General features: G+C 36.8%; 2 protein-coding genes across 2 annotated transcripts in view; one reads left to right on the top strand and one right to left on the bottom strand.

Moving 5' to 3' along the window:
- LOC150091647 (vitellogenin-3-like) overlaps nt 1–11,529 on the bottom strand; it is a 42,045-nt gene extending 30,516 nt beyond the window's left edge. Inside the window, exons 1-5 of the mRNA XM_090369147.1 lie at nt 11,357–11,529; nt 5,297–5,317; nt 1,335–1,459; nt 1,112–1,222; nt 759–904 (exon numbers count right to left, since the gene is read on the bottom strand). Of these exons, the coding sequence (XP_090225273.1) occupies nt 759–904; nt 1,112–1,222; nt 1,335–1,459; nt 5,297–5,317; nt 11,357–11,529 (576 nt within the window). The remainder of the gene's footprint in view (nt 1–758; nt 905–1,111; nt 1,223–1,334; nt 1,460–5,296; nt 5,318–11,356) is intronic.
- The window catches only part of LOC150091646 (vitellogenin-6-like), a 101,658-nt gene that overhangs the window by 57,121 nt on the left and 26,234 nt on the right, over nt 1–18,303 (top strand). The window contains exons 2-4 of the mRNA XM_090369137.1: nt 15,569–15,628; nt 16,893–17,038; nt 18,067–18,207. Of these exons, the coding sequence (XP_090225263.1) occupies nt 16,979–17,038; nt 18,067–18,207 (201 nt within the window). The 5' untranslated portion in view covers nt 15,569–15,628; nt 16,893–16,978. The remainder of the gene's footprint in view (nt 1–15,568; nt 15,629–16,892; nt 17,039–18,066; nt 18,208–18,303) is intronic.

Raw genomic sequence — 18,303 nt, 5'->3', positions numbered from 1 at the left:
TCACCAATGATATTTGATTTATCTTTGTAGATGCCAAACTTTGGGCTATTGTCGTCAACAAACATATATTCAATAATGTTTTTATAATGTATTATAGATTACAATTTGCATAAGCAAAGCTTGATTCCAAAGTTTAATGTACTCCAATAGTACAATATTGTGCTGTCATCTATTGATAAACAAAGAAAGTATCGTTCTCCCACAATTCAATAGTAATAGCTATTAAGTCAGCACAGTACAAGGAAGCCTGAAGCTTATGCTGTACCAGGCAATACAGAGAGAGAGAGAGAGAGAGAGAGTCAGAAGTAAAAGAGAATCACCAAGAAAGAGAAGAATGATGATATCCAGCTCAGGACCCTGGTTTTGCCAAGCCCATACTCACCAGATGTGAGCCCCTGGCCCAACATCAGATGGAAACAGCAAGGATTTTATCTTTCAGGGAAAAAAAAAGGTTTTTCAACCAACGTGTGGATTCAACATTCCAGTACACTTCAAGGTGTTTCTACCAGTTTGCCCCCAGCCCTTTTCCACTTTGAAAAGATGGAGCTTCGGCAGCTGAATTGTCCTTCTTTCCTATTTTTCATTGCTTTTAGGCGGCCTTCATTTTATTCATTTTACCCTTCTAAATTTATCCCGGAACTATTGCTGGATTATTTGTTGCATGTGTAAAGTATTCCAAAAACTTACAATGAATACAAATGCAATGATATTTCTATGCGAAAATGGTGTTCACTTTTATAAATTGAATTCAAACTCACTCGCATGGTGATGGTGCCAGGACTATCCACCTGTAGAATCACATCGGCTCTCACTGATGCTCCAACTGTTTCCTCTACCATATCCGGAATAGCGGTAATAATATTAGCGTACAAAACATAATGGTATCCTCTTCCAGGTCTAAACTCTAAAATATAATTTAAAAAAATGTTTCCTCATTACGATTTTTTAAATTTGAGAGATTTCATGATTTTTTAAATCATGAAAAAAACATGAAAATCAAAAAAATATTTTGAAGTAAATTTTTTTTGAAAATCGAAAATAATTTCATGATGATCAAAATTAATTTCACGAAAAAGACAAAATAAAAATTCTGTCTGCAGATATTACTTACCTAAATAACCTTCATCTCCCCTATACAGTGATGCACTTGATGGACCTGACACACTTGATGGACCTGACGCACTTGATGGACCTGACGCACTTGACGGACCTGGTGCACCACCTGAAAATGAAGAAGAATTTAAAACTATAATACTTTATATTAATATAATTTAAGCATCGGGTAAGATATTGAACTATTAATACTATATTATTCTTCGATAAATAAGAATAACCTCGATTAATTATTTTCCTTTCTAGTTCTATGACTTCATGGTCCATATTCTTTAAGTCAATGGAACTGTCAGTGAAAACTTGACCGTGATGATAAGTCACCAGGCATCTAACCAGAGTAGATTCCCTATAAAGTGGAGTAAAATGTAAAAGCTATATAGCTAACTCTAAGATTATTTTGAGTTCATTGCAATGGCAGATGCTGGAACAAGCAATCCCCCTTTGCAAATTAAGTAACGCGGACAAAAAATTAGTCACTTGTGTAATTTTGCAAAGAATAATATATGCCATCCTCTAGCACGAATCATTTCGTGAATTCTCGTTAGTAGGCATTCAACTAGACCTCTCAAATAGTTTGTATAAATATTGGGCCATTTTGGGAAAAAAAAAAAAAACTGAGTTCTAATTAATTCATTCAGATTTTGGTCACTGTTGTTTTCTTTTTACTTTCCATTCACGATAGTTCCGTTCGCTTACAGGAAAATCTAATCTGGTGACTTGGCTGGCCAGTTTAAATGCTTCACCATTTTCTCGTGTTCCTTGTACCAGTTGAAAAAAATTGAGGCCCTGCGGAAAGAACAATTGTCATCCTAGAATACAGAAGTATTGAAATCATGAGTGCCCTTCACATGTTCAACAAAAGGCATAACCTGTTCATCGAAAGGGAAGAGGGGGCACTTCATAATGGTTAAAGCATTCCCAGCATCACTGGCCCACTACCAGCTTGTACAACAACATCTTGCACACAGTGTGGATGAAATGCCTCATTATGTCTCCTGTGAACTTGATGCCTAGCATCATTAGAGTATCGGCAAAATTTGGATTCCTCAGACCAGTTTTGACACCTTTAGCCTATATTAACCGGTTTTTTATGCGCAGCAGTTAACGTTTGTCTTTTTTCGACAGACCCTGTTCCAGATATCCGTGCTGTGCAATTCTCTTCACAGTGTTCTCTCAGAAATCGGCTGATGAAGTCCTTGCTTAACTGTTTGCGGCAGTTGTAGTCTTGTTTGATGGCGATTTTCGTTTATTAGACGCAATATATTCGTCGCCGACCACGATCACTTAGATTTTTCAGATTTCTGCCCCTGTTTCTGGTCGATTTCGACTCAGACGGTTCCTTAATACTCGTTACTGTTCTTTCTGAAACACCAGCCAATTCAACACTAACATTTTTCTGTACCTCATCTTCCCTTGTTTCTTCAGTCACAGCTTGTATACTTGAAAATGCACACACTGGACAAAAAATACGAACCTTTGTATTAATAGGGTCACAGACCAAAGAAATGCAAGCACATATAAAAAAAAAAAAAAATTTATGTCATGTGGGATGATGACGTTTGCCTCATTGAGTGTAAAGACTGCACAGGCTGTTCGACTGCAGTAATCTGAATCCAGAATGAGGAAAACGCGTGATCTATCAGACTTTGAAAAAGGTCTTATCGTGGTTGCATGTTGAACAGGGTCCACGATTCACGAAACGAAAGACATAACTGGTTTCTGAAAGCATGCATCTCAAAGGTTTTTAATTAATGAAAATTAAGCGGTTCTTCCACATCTCAAAGGCGTAAATGTGGCAAAGAAACAATACTTCAAGAGTGAAGCTGTCTTACTCTGTGGAGAACTGTACAAAAAAATAGGACACCCAGTATGCAGCAAATAACAACTGAATTCAACTATGCCACATTTCGACCTGTACAACGCACGGAGAATTGATGAAATTGGGTAATAGCAGTCGCCTGCGTATTCAGAACCCACTTGTTTCAGAGAAAAACAGAAAAATGCTTTGCAGTGGTGCCCACAACGTTCTGAATGGACAATGGAAAAATGGAAATAAGTCGCGTAGTCAGACGAATCACGATACTCTTTGTCTTGCACTGATAGAAGGCAGAGAGTATGGCGAGGACTTTACGAAGTGATGGACCTTGCTTAAGACAACCTAAGCGTCTGGAGGTGGTGTCATGGTGTAGGTAATGTTTTGTTGGCACGTAGTGGGTCCGTTAATTCCGGTGGAGGGTTGCTTGTCATCCAGAGAGTAACTGAATTTGTATCAGATCTACAGCACCCTGCAACATTACACTTTTATCCAGGAGGTGATGGCCACTTTATGGATGAGAATGCATCAGCGCATTACGCCAGAATCATAATGTGAACAGTGTCTCTCACCGAGACACTGTTCACAATAAAATAGGAGTCCCGTTTTAGCCTAAAAACGACTTATAGATGTTATTTTCATCCGGAGAGAAGGAGGAATGTGGTACCATCCCTCCAACATCAGAGAAAGGACACTTATGGTGGAGGTGGTGTTCTCGTGTGGGGCGAAATAGTGATCAACAGCCACACCCCTCTTTATGTTTTTGATAGGTGTACCGTAACTACGTACCCAAAACAGATCCGCGAACCCTATGTGCAGCTTTTTAGGGGTGCCGTTGACTCAGATTTTCTTTTCATGCATGACAACGCCACCGCACATAGAGCGCAAGTGGTGGAGGAACACCTTGAAACTGAAGATATCCAACGACTGCTGTGGCCAGCACGATCACTAGCCTTAAATCGAAACGAACTTGAGCGTCGGTAACTTGATGAGCTAAGGTTTCGTAGACACCCTTATATTGAGCCTGGTTCACCGCTTCCATGCCTGTTTAGCCGTTGGAGGCGATGATATGCCATACTGATGGCATGTGACCATATTTTCGAGTATCTTGTATCGACTTCTCTAATGTGACCTTTTTGGTAATTCTTATACAACCCCTATAAATGTCCCTTATACCTGTCCAAAGTTTCTACCTGTCTCCTCTTTTCACCGTTATTCTCTGGTACCTCAACATACCAAATTTTGTCCAGTTCATCGCAAGCTACACGAGTTACACCACGCTTTCTACGTGTTCTGTTAATTTGTTGAGTAGTGTACATTACAGTAATATTGACAAATGCGCAATTATCCTGTCATAAGTTTGATAGTTTCATGTAAATATCAATAAATCATTTTAAGTACACCTAGATTCTCTCTCTTTCTCTCTCTCTCTCTCTCCATCATCAGTGACTCAGGAATGATAGTTAAGTCCCGTCTTGCCCAGATTTCAATTATCCATCAGCGAAACTGGAGATTTACAAATATAACAAGTGGTATGAGATACCAGCGTGGTATCCAAAAACTAAGATAACGCAGGTATTTGTGAGAAGGGTTTTAATCTAAAAAATTATACGGCAGTTAAAAGAAAATATCTTTAATATTTAGCAATATAGTCGCTTTATTTATTACATTTGTATCATCGTGGGATGAGGTTATTTATACTCTTCAGAAAAAGTCAGAGCCCATCTCTGATCGTGAACGATAGCCATAATTTTCTCACTATACCATATCTCTGGCTGCACCATTTTGCTTTACTTGTTAATTAAACTATGAACAGTGGCGCCATCTCTCTGCGGCTTTCAGAAACAGTACTCATACTGATACAATTATTATGGAATGTCATAATCGTATTTTTTTATTTTGTATTTCGTATTTTTTGCATTTTAAAACCTTTAGAGAAATGCTACTTTCTTTTCGATCATTGTAACTGCCGAAAGCGAAATTTCAGTTGCGTTTTTATATTAAAAAAAAAAGGATTTTTTGTTACTTACCGGTACTGCCAAAAGCTCTTGGATTTAAAGGCCACGCTGTATAACAAAAAAAAAAAAAAAAAAAGTAAAACATTAATTTATAAAACAATACTTTAAAAAAAGTTATATTCGTATTTTATTAAAGGTATTACCAAAGAACTATACCACAAAAAACCATTTAAGCAAGTATTTATTCCTTATTTAGTCCTGTACTTATTAGCAATAAAGAATTTATTTATTTATTTATTTTTAAGACTTTTAAATGGCCTATTTCTTCATATTCAAAAATCGTTTTGAAAAATCGATTTATTTTATTAATTATAACTATCATTTTATAATAGTTATAAACAGAAATACTTACGTGGGTAATCGATATGGGCATCTGAAAGAGATAAAATATAAATTTATAAACGAGAGATCTTCACATAAGAATTTATATTACACACCTTTTATTACAATTACAAACTATAAAAAATTATAAAATTAGATATAAGATAAGATACAGGATAAATTAGATATTTCTAATTTTACATCTAATTATAAAAATTAGATATTCTTACAAATTGTATGCGAAGTTAATATATGGCATATAATATCAGTATTATATTAAATTAAATATGGAAATAATAACTAATTATTATTCCTTATTTAAGAATTTTACTAATTTCATTTTACTTATTAAAGAGGATTCTAATTTGATAAAGTTGCATCGGATTTATAAAGTATGGTGTGGGTACTGCACCATGTCTGTGGTTCTACAAGATATATTCAAAAAGTTGACGTATGGCTAGCAGCCTCGGTTGATGTTCAAGTGTATAAGTAACGCCATCACCGAATCCTCACCATCCTCCAACAAACGGATGGTGAGGATTCGGTGAAGCACAGTTAGGTTAATGTTTTTGGCAGGGCAGTATATATTTATTCGAAATCCCAATCAAGCAGTATATATCTGAAATAACTTATTGGTTGAAGGGGTTTAAGTAAATCCTTTGGGGGGAGGATAAGTGGTATGTTCAAAGCCGCTTACCTGCTAACCAGAGAACTGACAAAACAAGAAGGACTCTCATCGTGGCTTCCGATGGTAACCCACTGCAAGGGTGCAATGGCGTAGGGCAGTTTTTATACTTCCCTTATTAGCCGTAACACAACAACACGTGAAGGTGACGTTGCAGTCCCTCGGACATCAACCGCTTAGTAAGCATTATGAAGGTATTCGCCGGTTCCAAGGCCAGAGAGATATCTCGGAACTTTTGGCATCCCCGTCATTCACCTCTGACCTCGTGGAGCGTGTCCATTCAGCAGAAATCCCGCAGATGCGAAGAAATAAGTGAGTGCCAGCGTGAATTAAAGCGTAGCAACCGAACACTGAGTGATAGTTAATTGCCCCTTTACTCTGAAGATGAGGAGAAATTCTAGTGATGTATCAAAGAAACCCTAACTGACGCTCTGACCTTACGTGAAAACACTCTTCAAAAGAAACGTTTTGTATCTCTGATGAGATGTAAGCAATGGATAAAATACTGTGTTGCTTTTTTATAAACAATAATGAATATCTTTCTAACGTTAGAGAAATTAAATTTGCAGAGTGCATTTTTAACTTGGTAACTTTAAATTTAACGAGATTGGTTGATGCAAAAGAATGGTTAGGATGCTGTTGAGAAGTTATGAGTAATGCCAGGATTGTGACCTGAACTGAGATTATGAGTGTCTGTCTTGAAGTCGCGTGAATTTTATAAACACTTATAATTTAGCTCATTTTGAAATCAATAGGCTACATAGACTATAAGAAAGATTGGGACTTCGTCAAGTGAGTGATGGTATATGCACCACAGCTCTGAAGAAAGTGGTTGCCCGTCGCTAGTTTAGTGTTGCCCTCTGCCCTCTTCGAAAACATAGATTCTATTTTTATCTAATCTATCTTTACGATGCTGAGGAAAGCAGTTGCAGAGAATCAGACTGGCAAGATAATTTAGGATCTGTGTAGGCTTTATAATTTTTAACTGTTTGAAAAACATTTTTTTTTTCCCGCTTTGATTCCATAATGATTCTTACCTCCCTGGTAGCGTAAGAATCAACATAACAAAAATAAACAACTAAATTGAACTAAAATACATAAGATTGTATAAATAAAAAGGATAAAGATCATATACTCATATATGAATAAAATACACACGTCAGAATATACGAATTCTTTCTCAGCAACTCTGAGTCTAACGTGCCAACAAGGATTATATTTTGTTATCCTTAAAATAGAACTCCGTAGCCGAGTGGGCAGGAGCGGGAGTGCAGTAGCACACGCTCTTTGAGTAGACCGGGGTTCAATCCCCTGACTGCTGAATACGGTCGATCTGCCAACCCGCTCTGGACCAGCGTGGTAGATTATGGTCCATTTCCCTCAACATGAATTGTTGAGGAGGCTTCCATCCTGCAGTGGGTTGATAATGGCTGCACTTTACTTTTTTTTTACTTTTTATCCTTAAAATTTGGACGCAAAATGGCTTCAGCAAAAAGAAAGTGGAGAATAAATATGCTGTATCTCATTCTGTATTTGCAGGGCAAGATAAAATTTGTTGTAGGTTTTTAGGCATCATTTCGCCATATGTGTTATGTCTGTAGATTGAACGTATTCTCTGGTCGATTTGTTTGTATCATTTAGCTCATTGTTATATTTTATTTCATTGGAAATGAAATTGCGTATGTTCTGAGACCAATCAATCACGTTGTAAAAAAGACTCAAATCCTTCACCCCATTAAGAGGATTCTAACTCAGTTCTTTTCCACGCATTAGGGCGATCCTATTTAGGGTTATTCCCATTGTTAATGAAAGCATACCAACTGTTCTATCCACTAATGCCGTAATTCTTCACGTTTATAGCAGAACAAACGTTTCCTTCACTTTGCCCTGATATTGCATTGCTTGCAAACAAATGGCATCACCAAAAAGGTTAATATATATTTAAAAGATGAGACATGGCTAATTATCAAATCAAATTAATCTTTTCGCGACGTAATATCGTCTCTAAAAAAATAATATTTTTGAAGATTTAGACCTTAGTGGATGTTAAACGAACTGATGACAGTAGCTGCAGGAAAAAAAAATGTCTGGAACGATTCAAAATTAACAGGGATCACAGAAACTTACAAGTATAGAATAGATTGCGATCAAGTCACTATTTAGACAGCTAATCTATGAGAAACTATGTCGTCTTGGGAAGATTGCGAAGAAAAGTAGTAAAGAATTCTTTGCCTATGTGAACGCTAGAAGTAAGGAGATGAGTTACATTGGCCAACCATATATGAATCGCATGACTATTGATGATCCTGTTCAGATTGTTGACAAAATGAGTAAATATATTGCATCCATATTCACGCTTCAGACCTGAGGGAATCAGGCATTACTGCTAGGGTTAAAGGGAAGGTTGAGTGGAGGAGACATAGAGTGACTTTTAACGGCCACTGCTCTTCGTGGTCAAATGTTATTAGTGAAGCCTTCAGGGTGCTGCAACCCTTACTATTTTCAATATTATTACCATTGTTAATGAAAGCATATCAAGTTTAATGTCTTCGTTTGCTGATGATACAAACATTGACAGGGTCGTTGATAACAGTAATCATAGTATGCTGCTTGAACAAGGCCTATGTAGATTAGGCAGTCTGGCTGAGAAATGGTAACTAACTGAGCAATTTTCATTGAAAAATGAAAAGATAGCAAATACAATTCCTTTTATTTAAAAATGAAAAGTTACCAATTGCGGTACGTTTCACTGAAAAATGAAAAGTAGCAGTAATCGCAGAATAATATACCAATCGGATGGTACCACACTCAAGGCAGTGGTACTACCCGATTGATATTTAGAGGTACCACTTCTGTAATTGTACAATACGATGTAGCTCTCTGAGAGTGCAGGTAGGCTGCTGGGAGAGACCATTATAAAAAGCGGATTACTCCGTTGCTTAAAGCAGTGGTTAGGCCGCATCTCGAATATTTCATACAGGTTGGGAAGCCTCGTTTTAGGAAAAAGGTAAATCTTCTGGAAAGTAAAAAAGAGCAACAAAATTAGTCAGAAGCACAAAAGGGCGCTCTTACCAAGAAAGACTGAAGTTCTGTAAATTGCAGCGTTTGGAAACTAAGCACCAACGAGGGGATCTGATTGAAGTGTTCAAGGCTTTAAATGGATTGAATAAACTAAATTTCAATGTCATCTTTACTCTTTCTTGGATGACATACGTAAAGGGATATCAACTTAAATTGAAATAAGTTAATGTACGCAGTGCGTTTCATTTCATACGCGTTAGCAAATAGTAATAATTCACGTTTATAATAAAATAAGTCAATCTATCATCACGAAAATTTGTTACAAAGATTCCTAAAATATTTTAAGTAAACATTGAAATTTTGAAATGGATCAGAGCACCTGTTCCAAATTTATATTTCTGTAGGGAAACTATGAATGGAATGCTTTTAAATTGAAAATGAACATAGAACCATCCCTGGGGTCAGAAGAATATGTGTTGAAAGTCTGGTAGCAATCCGCATTTTTCTTGTGGATTAATGCGAAAACATTGTAGGGAAAGAAGGGCTCTGAAATTGTAACTGGACCCGAAATTTTCCCAATGACCAACAGAAGAACATACAGTAGGTTGCAAATTTGGCCTCGATTCGACTCTTCGTTCTAGAGTAATATACGAAATATACTTTAATTCATGTGATTAGATTCCTGTGGTTGGGCGGGCAGGGGATGCTATGATTGATCTTAAAAGCTATCCAGGAACCAAAGAAACACGCTGAAAATGTGATCGAACTTTTTCTTATTAAGTAATGTCTGAAGGTTACATACTTCCGTTTTTAAGTCTCATTCTTCTCTCTGTCTCTATTATGTATGCGTATCTTAACACAAGCGACTTGCTATCCACTCCTGAGCCAGACTTATTCAGCCACAGAGTGAAAAAAAAAGAAAAAAAAAAAAAACATAAAAGTTCCTTTCGTCATTGACGGAATTCGAACCCGGGTCTTTCTCCCCCCCCCGGTATGGTGTGGACGGCGAGTATAACCACTATGCTACCGGTGAAGACCCTCCAGAGGGTACAAAAACGGCTGAGAGAGGATTTTCTGTTTCTGGTGGGAACATACGGTCCTCTCTTGAGATTGAGTAACGCAACCACGGAGTGAAAAAAGCCCATAAAAGTTTTTCGCGTCATTGATCCAGGGAGTACAATGATGTAGGTAACATATATAAAATTTCTTATACGCTACAGTGGCTCTTATATTCGTTCTAGCACGTAAGCGTCTATTGCTTTGACTAATTATTTAGTCTGTTTACTTCAGTCTGTTTACTTTAGTCTGTTCAGCGCTCCCGCCCAGGTTGTTGGGAAGTTACCAATTTTGGTTCTGTATCCGCTAAGGTGATGGGTACAGAACAGAGGGAATGCTTCTAGGGGTACATGACATCGCACACTGAAAACAAAGGACATGTCGACTGAAGATTATTATAAACCGATGTTGTAACTCATAGCCGCGAGAGCGAATGGTGGTCAGATAGGGGCTAAAGGAGTTATACCCCTATTATAAAAATAATGTGGATTTTGTTTACTGCTATATGATGATTACAGTTGAATGATTCCCCAAAAACTACTTTAGCCTCACCTTCCTTCAGAAAATCCTATGACCATCACTGGTCACAGTTCTTATTTAGCAATAGTCCATTGTATTGGGTTCCTGTGCACAGACAAAGACAGGATAGAAACCAATCCAAAAACATCAGGGGAAAGGATCGCCGAGGAGGAAGTGTCTTGATGCTCACATAGCGAGCATCATTTTTTTTTTTTTTTTTTTTTGGCTGATTGCTGCATAAGCTTGCTTTCTTGCATCATATGCCTCTACTAATGCTAGTGCGTAACCCAATATGCAGAGACTCAACAACAACAATAACAACTATTTATTAGGGTCACCTGGAAAGTTATTTCATCTACCCGTATGTGTTGTGTCTGTAAATTGCGTGTGTTGTCTGGTCGATTTTCCTGCTTTGCTGGACGAAAAACCCGGGGTTCCTGGGGGAAAAACTTCGGCTGAGACCGACTAACTCAGCCAAGGAGTGAAAAGAGCCCATTAAAGTACCTCGCGTCATCGACGGGATTCGAAACCTAGATTTTTTCACCCGGTGACCATACCACTGTGCTACCCGCGTAGACATATGCAAAGGCTCGCAGCTTCTAGAGAAGAACAGTGACTGCCCTAAACAACAGGAATGAACTCATTCAACCCTCACTTCCCTAATGTATAACAATGCCCGCCATGGAGCGCAAAGACAGAAAACGTTCTTCAGAGTAGGTTAGATGGAAAGAGCGCAGAGGCCTCCAGACCTGACTCCAATTCGCTCAGGATAAAAAATTTCGCTTTGTCAACAACATCATGGAATCTTACACTAGATGTGAATTGCTGTCCTGGAAGAGAGCCTCAGTATCAAGGTTTGGAACAATTTTTAACAGCTGTTGTCCGACGCGGGGTATCATATCCCTATGAAGGTCTCTATAAAGCTCCTCTAGTGGATGCTCATTTTTATTTGAGCATGAGCTAATTTCAGTATTTGATAACATAGCGTACTTTCATATTAAATTTCGTTGAAGCGTCCATATTGCTCCGTGTATATTGTCTTTAAACTGCGTATTTTCTGAGGCCGATTTTCTGTTTGCTGGACGAAAAACCCGAGTTTCCGAGAGAAAGAAACATGCCATCCTCGCATGAGACCGATTAACTCAGCCACTTTGTGAAAAAGGTCCATAAAAATTTCTTCCGTCATCGACGGGACTAGAACCCAGATCTTTTCCACCAGGTGTGGGGAGGACGACAGTCCTACTAATTGTGCTACACACGAGGGCACAGCTTGCAGTACATCAGAAATTGTAGCGGATAGAGAATGATTAATCTGTGAATACTGGAACTGTTCCTGAAATCAGCGGATGACGCTGATTTCAGGATGACGAATTTCCGTTGAAAATCTCTATACAGTCACTGGAGATTTGGTATCCCACAGCCACAACACTCACATTGCTTTCTCTTGCGCTATCGCTATTTCAAGGCTGTCAGAATGCTTGCTGGGATCAAGGCTGCAAACCACACGAGAAAAAACTCATTGAGTTGCTCTGATGATTATAGTAAACCATTTTAAGATATTTATTACAATAAAATTTTAATCGAGCTACATAATCAGGTGAATAATTTATAGACAACTTGTGTACACCTTGTGTTCTCTGTGACAATACATTTGTATAGTGGTTTCGTCATTCATTCGGAGAGATGTGGTTTCGAATACCGTCATGGGCCAGTTGAATTCTTAAAGACCTCTTCAAGAGGGGCTGCAGTTAGTGGGGGAGAGGGGAGAGGCACACAAACACCATGGATCGTCTCTTACAGTGCCCCCATCCCTGAAACTTTCTGTAAACATTTCCCTTTAAATCGTATTCTAAAGCATATCATCTTAATTTAGATCAATCGGTCAAACTTAATTTTATTTTAAATTTATATTTAGGACCCACCTAAAAATACATCCAACAATTGCGATTCATTTTGCTATCTTAGTAATGAGAATCACAAAATGTGATTAACTACAGATTATTCCTTGGAACACGAAGAATAATCATATGCGAAATGCATACAGAAGATATAAATTATATGTATACAAAAATATTTATTCAGAAACATGCGAGTGCGATACAAAGTACAATGCCACTGACACTTGAGGATATAAAACGGAGTAAAATCATACTTATAAATGAATATTTTCATTTCTTAAGCATTAAGAAGACGTTTGGCATGGAAAAATTAATTGATTATTGGCTGTTTCATCAGCTACTTGACTTGTCTGTTTGATTACTTACGACCTTTGTGCTATCCTTAGAACTCCTGCTTACTAAGCTGCTCTCTTTAAAAAAATATTGCTGTGTCAAATCTCGCATGATAATGACGTGTGTTCGATACTTTCTCGATTTTGCGTTCGTATATAATACAGCGATGCGGGCAAATGTTGCTTGCACCCAATGGTGGTAGCGGATTCCAGGATGAGGCTCTTTTTACTTCTAGCAATCCTCTGGGTAGCAGGTAAGCCTTAAGGGAATAATCGATTAAAATGTAGCCTCTTGTCTGGTTTTGACATAACCGTGGTTTGGGCATTAATAGGAATTTGCAGATTTTTAAAATTAGAGATAAATTAAAATGATACGAGATTAAAGATTAAATATTTATTTACAAATTATGTAGATGTAAAAAAAATACGTAAAGCGTTCTATGTAAATGTATAACTATCATATATATACAACGTATATACAGACCTACCAAAATATTAGAGATCTGGTTAAATATGCTAGCTCCCCGTGTCGAATCTTAGTAATGAAATAAAATGAATATATATCATAGACATTGCCAATGGGAGATAGTTATTTCAACAAGCGTGGCACTCCGAAAACTAAGGGCAATGAGACTACGCAGATATACACTATCCTTCAATTGAGTTGTGAACGGCTATAGTTGTTATTGATGCAATCGAATCATTGGTGCCCACTATTTACAGCCAATATACCCACATTAGCTGTGAAGGAAACTAAACAAAGCAATGGATTTAGAATGAATCTTGGCCTTTGGGCTGGTAGATGTCCTTTTGTGGCACGGCACTGGTCGTCTTGTCATCTCTGAAGATTCTCTAATCACCCGTGTAGTCAGTTATTGTTATGAACCTGATTCTTCATACATCATGACGTCTTAACTAGTCGATAATGGAAAGATCCAAAATAACACTGTCACTGCAAACAGGATAAGAATTTCAGGGTTAGTTTGAAGAACACTTCAAATACGTGTGGTATATTCCTTGCATCCCGTAGTACAGGGAACTGAATATAGTAAAGAACTTGTTGGATAATCTTTCCAGATTATCCAACAGAAACAGAAACTGCTGGCGAATATGGGAAACTTCTTAAAGAAATAAACTCATGCCGTTAAGGATGTACTTAACTGTGTACACCTTGTATAATCAATGCCGAAAAGGATTATTTCTGAAGGGGTATTTAAAAAAGTATAGAATGCAATAAATAGCGAGATAATTATTTCATTCTGTATTTTTTATAGGGCAGCCCATTTATTGCTTTCAAAATAAGCTGGAAGATGGCCACTTGAATTTACAATAATTAAAACTTTTTTAAGGAAGCCTACATAACAGTGCTTAACTACGAGACAGTAGTCCTAGATTTTAATATATATATTTATTATAATATCGTTTAAAAGGTTGATTTAAAGAATATAATGTTTGCCATCGTGAAAAATACTATAAACACATTCAAAGTAGTCCTTTATTCCTTAATGCATGGAAGAATTCTTTCTTTTTGGAGCACATATTTTTGCAAACTTTCGAACATAATACATGATCTGTTGTGGCAAATTCTTCACCCATCTCTGTTTTCAGATTTTCCACTCTTTGGGGTTTCTTGAAATAGACATAGTCTTTTAAATAGCCCCCCTACTAACATATTTCAAGGGGAAGGTTAAATCTCTTGACCCGGATGGCCAGTAGATAGGATCGTGAAAAAGAGATCTTTTCCTTAAATTTTCTTCAATTTTGGAATAAGTTACACTTTTAACATTAAACATTTGTTTGAATTAATATTTCCGGTTACAAAAAAAAATAAAAATAATAATAAATAGTCCAACTAATCCCCTCACAGCAAATTCTGATACAAATAACAGTACAATTATTTATTTCAATTTGTTGAACCGGCCTTTGATTCAACAAACTGAACTAGAGGTCTGCAGAGAAACTGTTGTTGTAGTAGGGTTTTGAGAGCATCAGCGACTAAAGGTCATATTGATCCATGTATATTGCGTGTGTGCTGAGGTCGATTTTCTGTTTGCTGGACGAAAAACACGAGTTTTCGGGAGGGAAACCATGCTACCCTCGCCTGAGACTGACTAATTCAGCCATGTTGGGTAAAAGGCCCATAAAAATTCGTCCTGTCATTGACAGGATTCGAAGTCTAGTCTTTCCACCCGGTGTGGAAGGAACGGCGATTCTACCAAGTGTGCGAGGGCGGGAACTTACTGATTGAACAACTAACCACGAAACTGGAACTTTTTGACCTGTATCTTTATGTCTTTAATTTGTCAATAAAAATATATATATATATTTTAATTTAACTTAATTGAGTTTCGATGACAACGTACATATTATGTTCATAGCCTTTACAAAGTGTGTTATGTTCATAATCAAAATATTAAAACTGAACCTTAAGAACTTATTAGATCTCTACGTGTCTGATTTGCAGCTTGATTTCGGTGTGATGGATTTATAAGGGAAAAAAAACTCTAAAAAATTATATAGTTATTTTCTATAATCAGAATAGGAAAGTTTGAATTTTCCGGGTTGATTTCACTGTAACTTTTAAGCAAAATTAACTACAAGACAATATCCAATGTGATTATTGACATAAAATTCAATTTAAGACTTCCAGGGGAGCAAATATATGGCCAATTTCCATCTTCTTTCTTGACAGTTATGTATACAGTCTACTATATACGTATTATGATATATGTATTGATATGTATGCTGTGCATTGTTATTTAATTATAAATATTTCATAAATTATTTTACAGATACCCAACAGCAGTATCCCCAACAGTACCAACAGTATTCATCTTCACCTCAGCTGATCCGTAAGTGCATTTTTATTGTATTGAAATTTTTATCTTTCTTCTAAAATGTCCGCCAATAATAGAACAGTGCCTAGATTACGAAAATTTATAGAGGGGAGGGTATAGCTGCAAATATGGAGGATGTTGGCAAGGCATCCTCCAGGTAATCAATGGAGCAATAAGCTCCATCGGGTGAAAGGGGAACCCAGAAGGGGGACTAGATAGACACACAGCAAGAGAGTTGCGTGAAGATTGCCATTGGCAATTCAGGTGGCCTGAGGGACGCTTAATCTAGCATGTACCTGCAATAAGTAAGGAAGTGGTCAAGTCCAGTAGAGTCAAGGAATATTAGGTAATTCCAGGAAGATGCATTTAGTGAGGTGTCTGTTGCCATGTCCGATCTTAAAAAGTCCTGTTAGGTCAAGAAAGATGAGGTCCAGAGATGGAAGCTACAATGTTCCTATTTACCAGGTGTCTGAAGGCGAGTCCGTTGTCCAGTTAGGTTAAGAAAGGTGAAATCTCAGATCAGACGTTTGGAGTGTTCCTATACTGCATTGGCAGTAGGGTGTTCCGCCTGGTGAATAGTGCTTGCGAAAACTTAGTAAATTCGTATTAGTAGTTTTCTTCTGTGATGTATAGGTGTTCATTTCTTTGAGGGATGTCTTGTTAAACGTGTAAATGAAATGAAGCAATGAGGGTTTACAAGATCACCAGGAGACCACGACTATCTTGATCCACGAGATGCCACAGATATTATGGCGTGTAACTGCTAAACGCCATAATATCTATGGCATCTACAGTTAGATTTATACAGCAGCATCCATGAATGTAACTATTGTTCGAGCTTGGACTTGCTTTAGAAACGCCTCATCTGTTTTCTGATATTGCAGCCATAGTTTTAAAAAATTATTATGCTTGATATATTTCAGGCTCTGGCCACCTCAGCTTGTGGAATCCCTTTCACAAGCTGAGGTGGTTTGTGGAGAACAGTCATCCACCGGTTGGAATCTTTCGAAACTTGCATTCTACAGAAAGGAAAAAACTTGCAAGGTAAGTTCTGTATCATTTTAGTTTAAAAATCATGGTGCTGTGGTATACCTGGTCTGATTTTCATGTTCGAAGCTTAAAATCTTATAATTTATATCACGATGCCAATTTCAGATATTTTCTTTATTTTATATTTTAATCTCGTACTTGTATAAATAAGTGTGAAATTTATTATTTTATACTTATTTATTACGGTCCTCGTACAAATCAATAAAAATACTGATTTGTTTTTTTCTAGAGTTTATCGGAGGGAAAACGTACTATTATGATTACACCCTGTTCATCACATCTGGGATTCCAGAGGTATCAGATCAACGAACATGGATGGAGATAAATTGCGATGTTGCTTTCATGCCCACATCCGAAGGTTTAATCCATATGGAGGTATGTGACTAGTCAATTGATAGAGAACATTGGCATACCTTGTGATTTCTTAATCATTATTTATGATCATAATACTAGTGCAATTGATTCTAAACAAAGGTCTCATTGGCCTTTGTTGGCCTCATTCTTTTAGAGAATATAGAAAAGTGATTTTACATTTTTCTAAATCTTTCCAGCTTATTGAGCAATACATTTTTCTAAGTATGATTGTGTTAGATCAGTATCACCGAACCTTTATCAAATGCCCACAATAGGTAATTTTCAACAAGCGCACTTTGTTCCGGCTCAATCCTTCTTCTAACCTTATTTTTCCTATTTTTAAATCAATTGGTAACTGAAATCGTTCTAATTATACGTCATAACTTTAATTGGATCAAAAATCCATTAAGAAAAGAAAAGTGGAAGACAGTTTTATCAAAAAATATGTTGATTGAATTGAAAGATTACGGTGCAGATCACCTTTATGAGATTTAATTTCAAGTTTGCTTTCAAGACCAACATGTTTGCTTCAATTACTCATGAAGAATCCATATCCACTTACTATCTATCTCTTCTGTAGTCCTACAAGACTCTTCTACCGCACTCCCTTTTCAAATGTAAAAAACATTTAAAAAAGCAATAATCTTCAGCTTGTATTCTCTTACATAACTTCATGCCTTTTACTTAGTTTTCGCTTTCGTCAGGCAATATGCATCTGAGCAGCAAGAATATGAAATTTATCGAACTCATACACGAAAACTGTAGCACCCAAATAAGCTTAATTATAATAAATATATATAACTGATAGAACTGTTTTTCTTTTCCTTTTTTTCCCATCAAAACCCATCGAATTTTTCCATTATGTTATCAAATATTTGATGAAGAAATGGGACTTTTTTTGAGTGAGGTTATCAACAAAACTTTGTTAGTTCTAACAAAATTAAAGTTAAAAATGAAACTTCAAACATTCCTTGCAACTTGATTTAAATGTTTCAACCAGCTCAAATAAACAAATGTTGTTTATTAAACAATATTATTATTATTTATAGATCAGTGATGTTAGCTTGGCTAGGAAAAAAGAAGACCCTGATTCTCCTGATGATCAAAGAAGAAGTATCGAACATCACGATGTTCCACACTTGGAAAGAGAACTCCAAAAGCCCGTGGAATTTGATTACAAAGACGGAAAGGTAAGATTTTATTTTTCATCTATAATTGGATCTTAAATTAAGATAATATTTGGAATGTGACTACATCTGAGATTTATTTTCCTTTCTTTCTTCCTT

Source organism: Mastigoproctus giganteus, chromosome 1, assembly GCF_048544385.1.
Source record: "Mastigoproctus giganteus isolate SK-2022 chromosome 1, ASM4854438v1, whole genome shotgun sequence".
Lineage (NCBI taxonomy): Eukaryota > Metazoa > Arthropoda > Arachnida > Uropygi > Thelyphonidae > Mastigoproctus > Mastigoproctus giganteus.
This window is presented reverse-complemented; position numbering and strand designations above follow the sequence as displayed.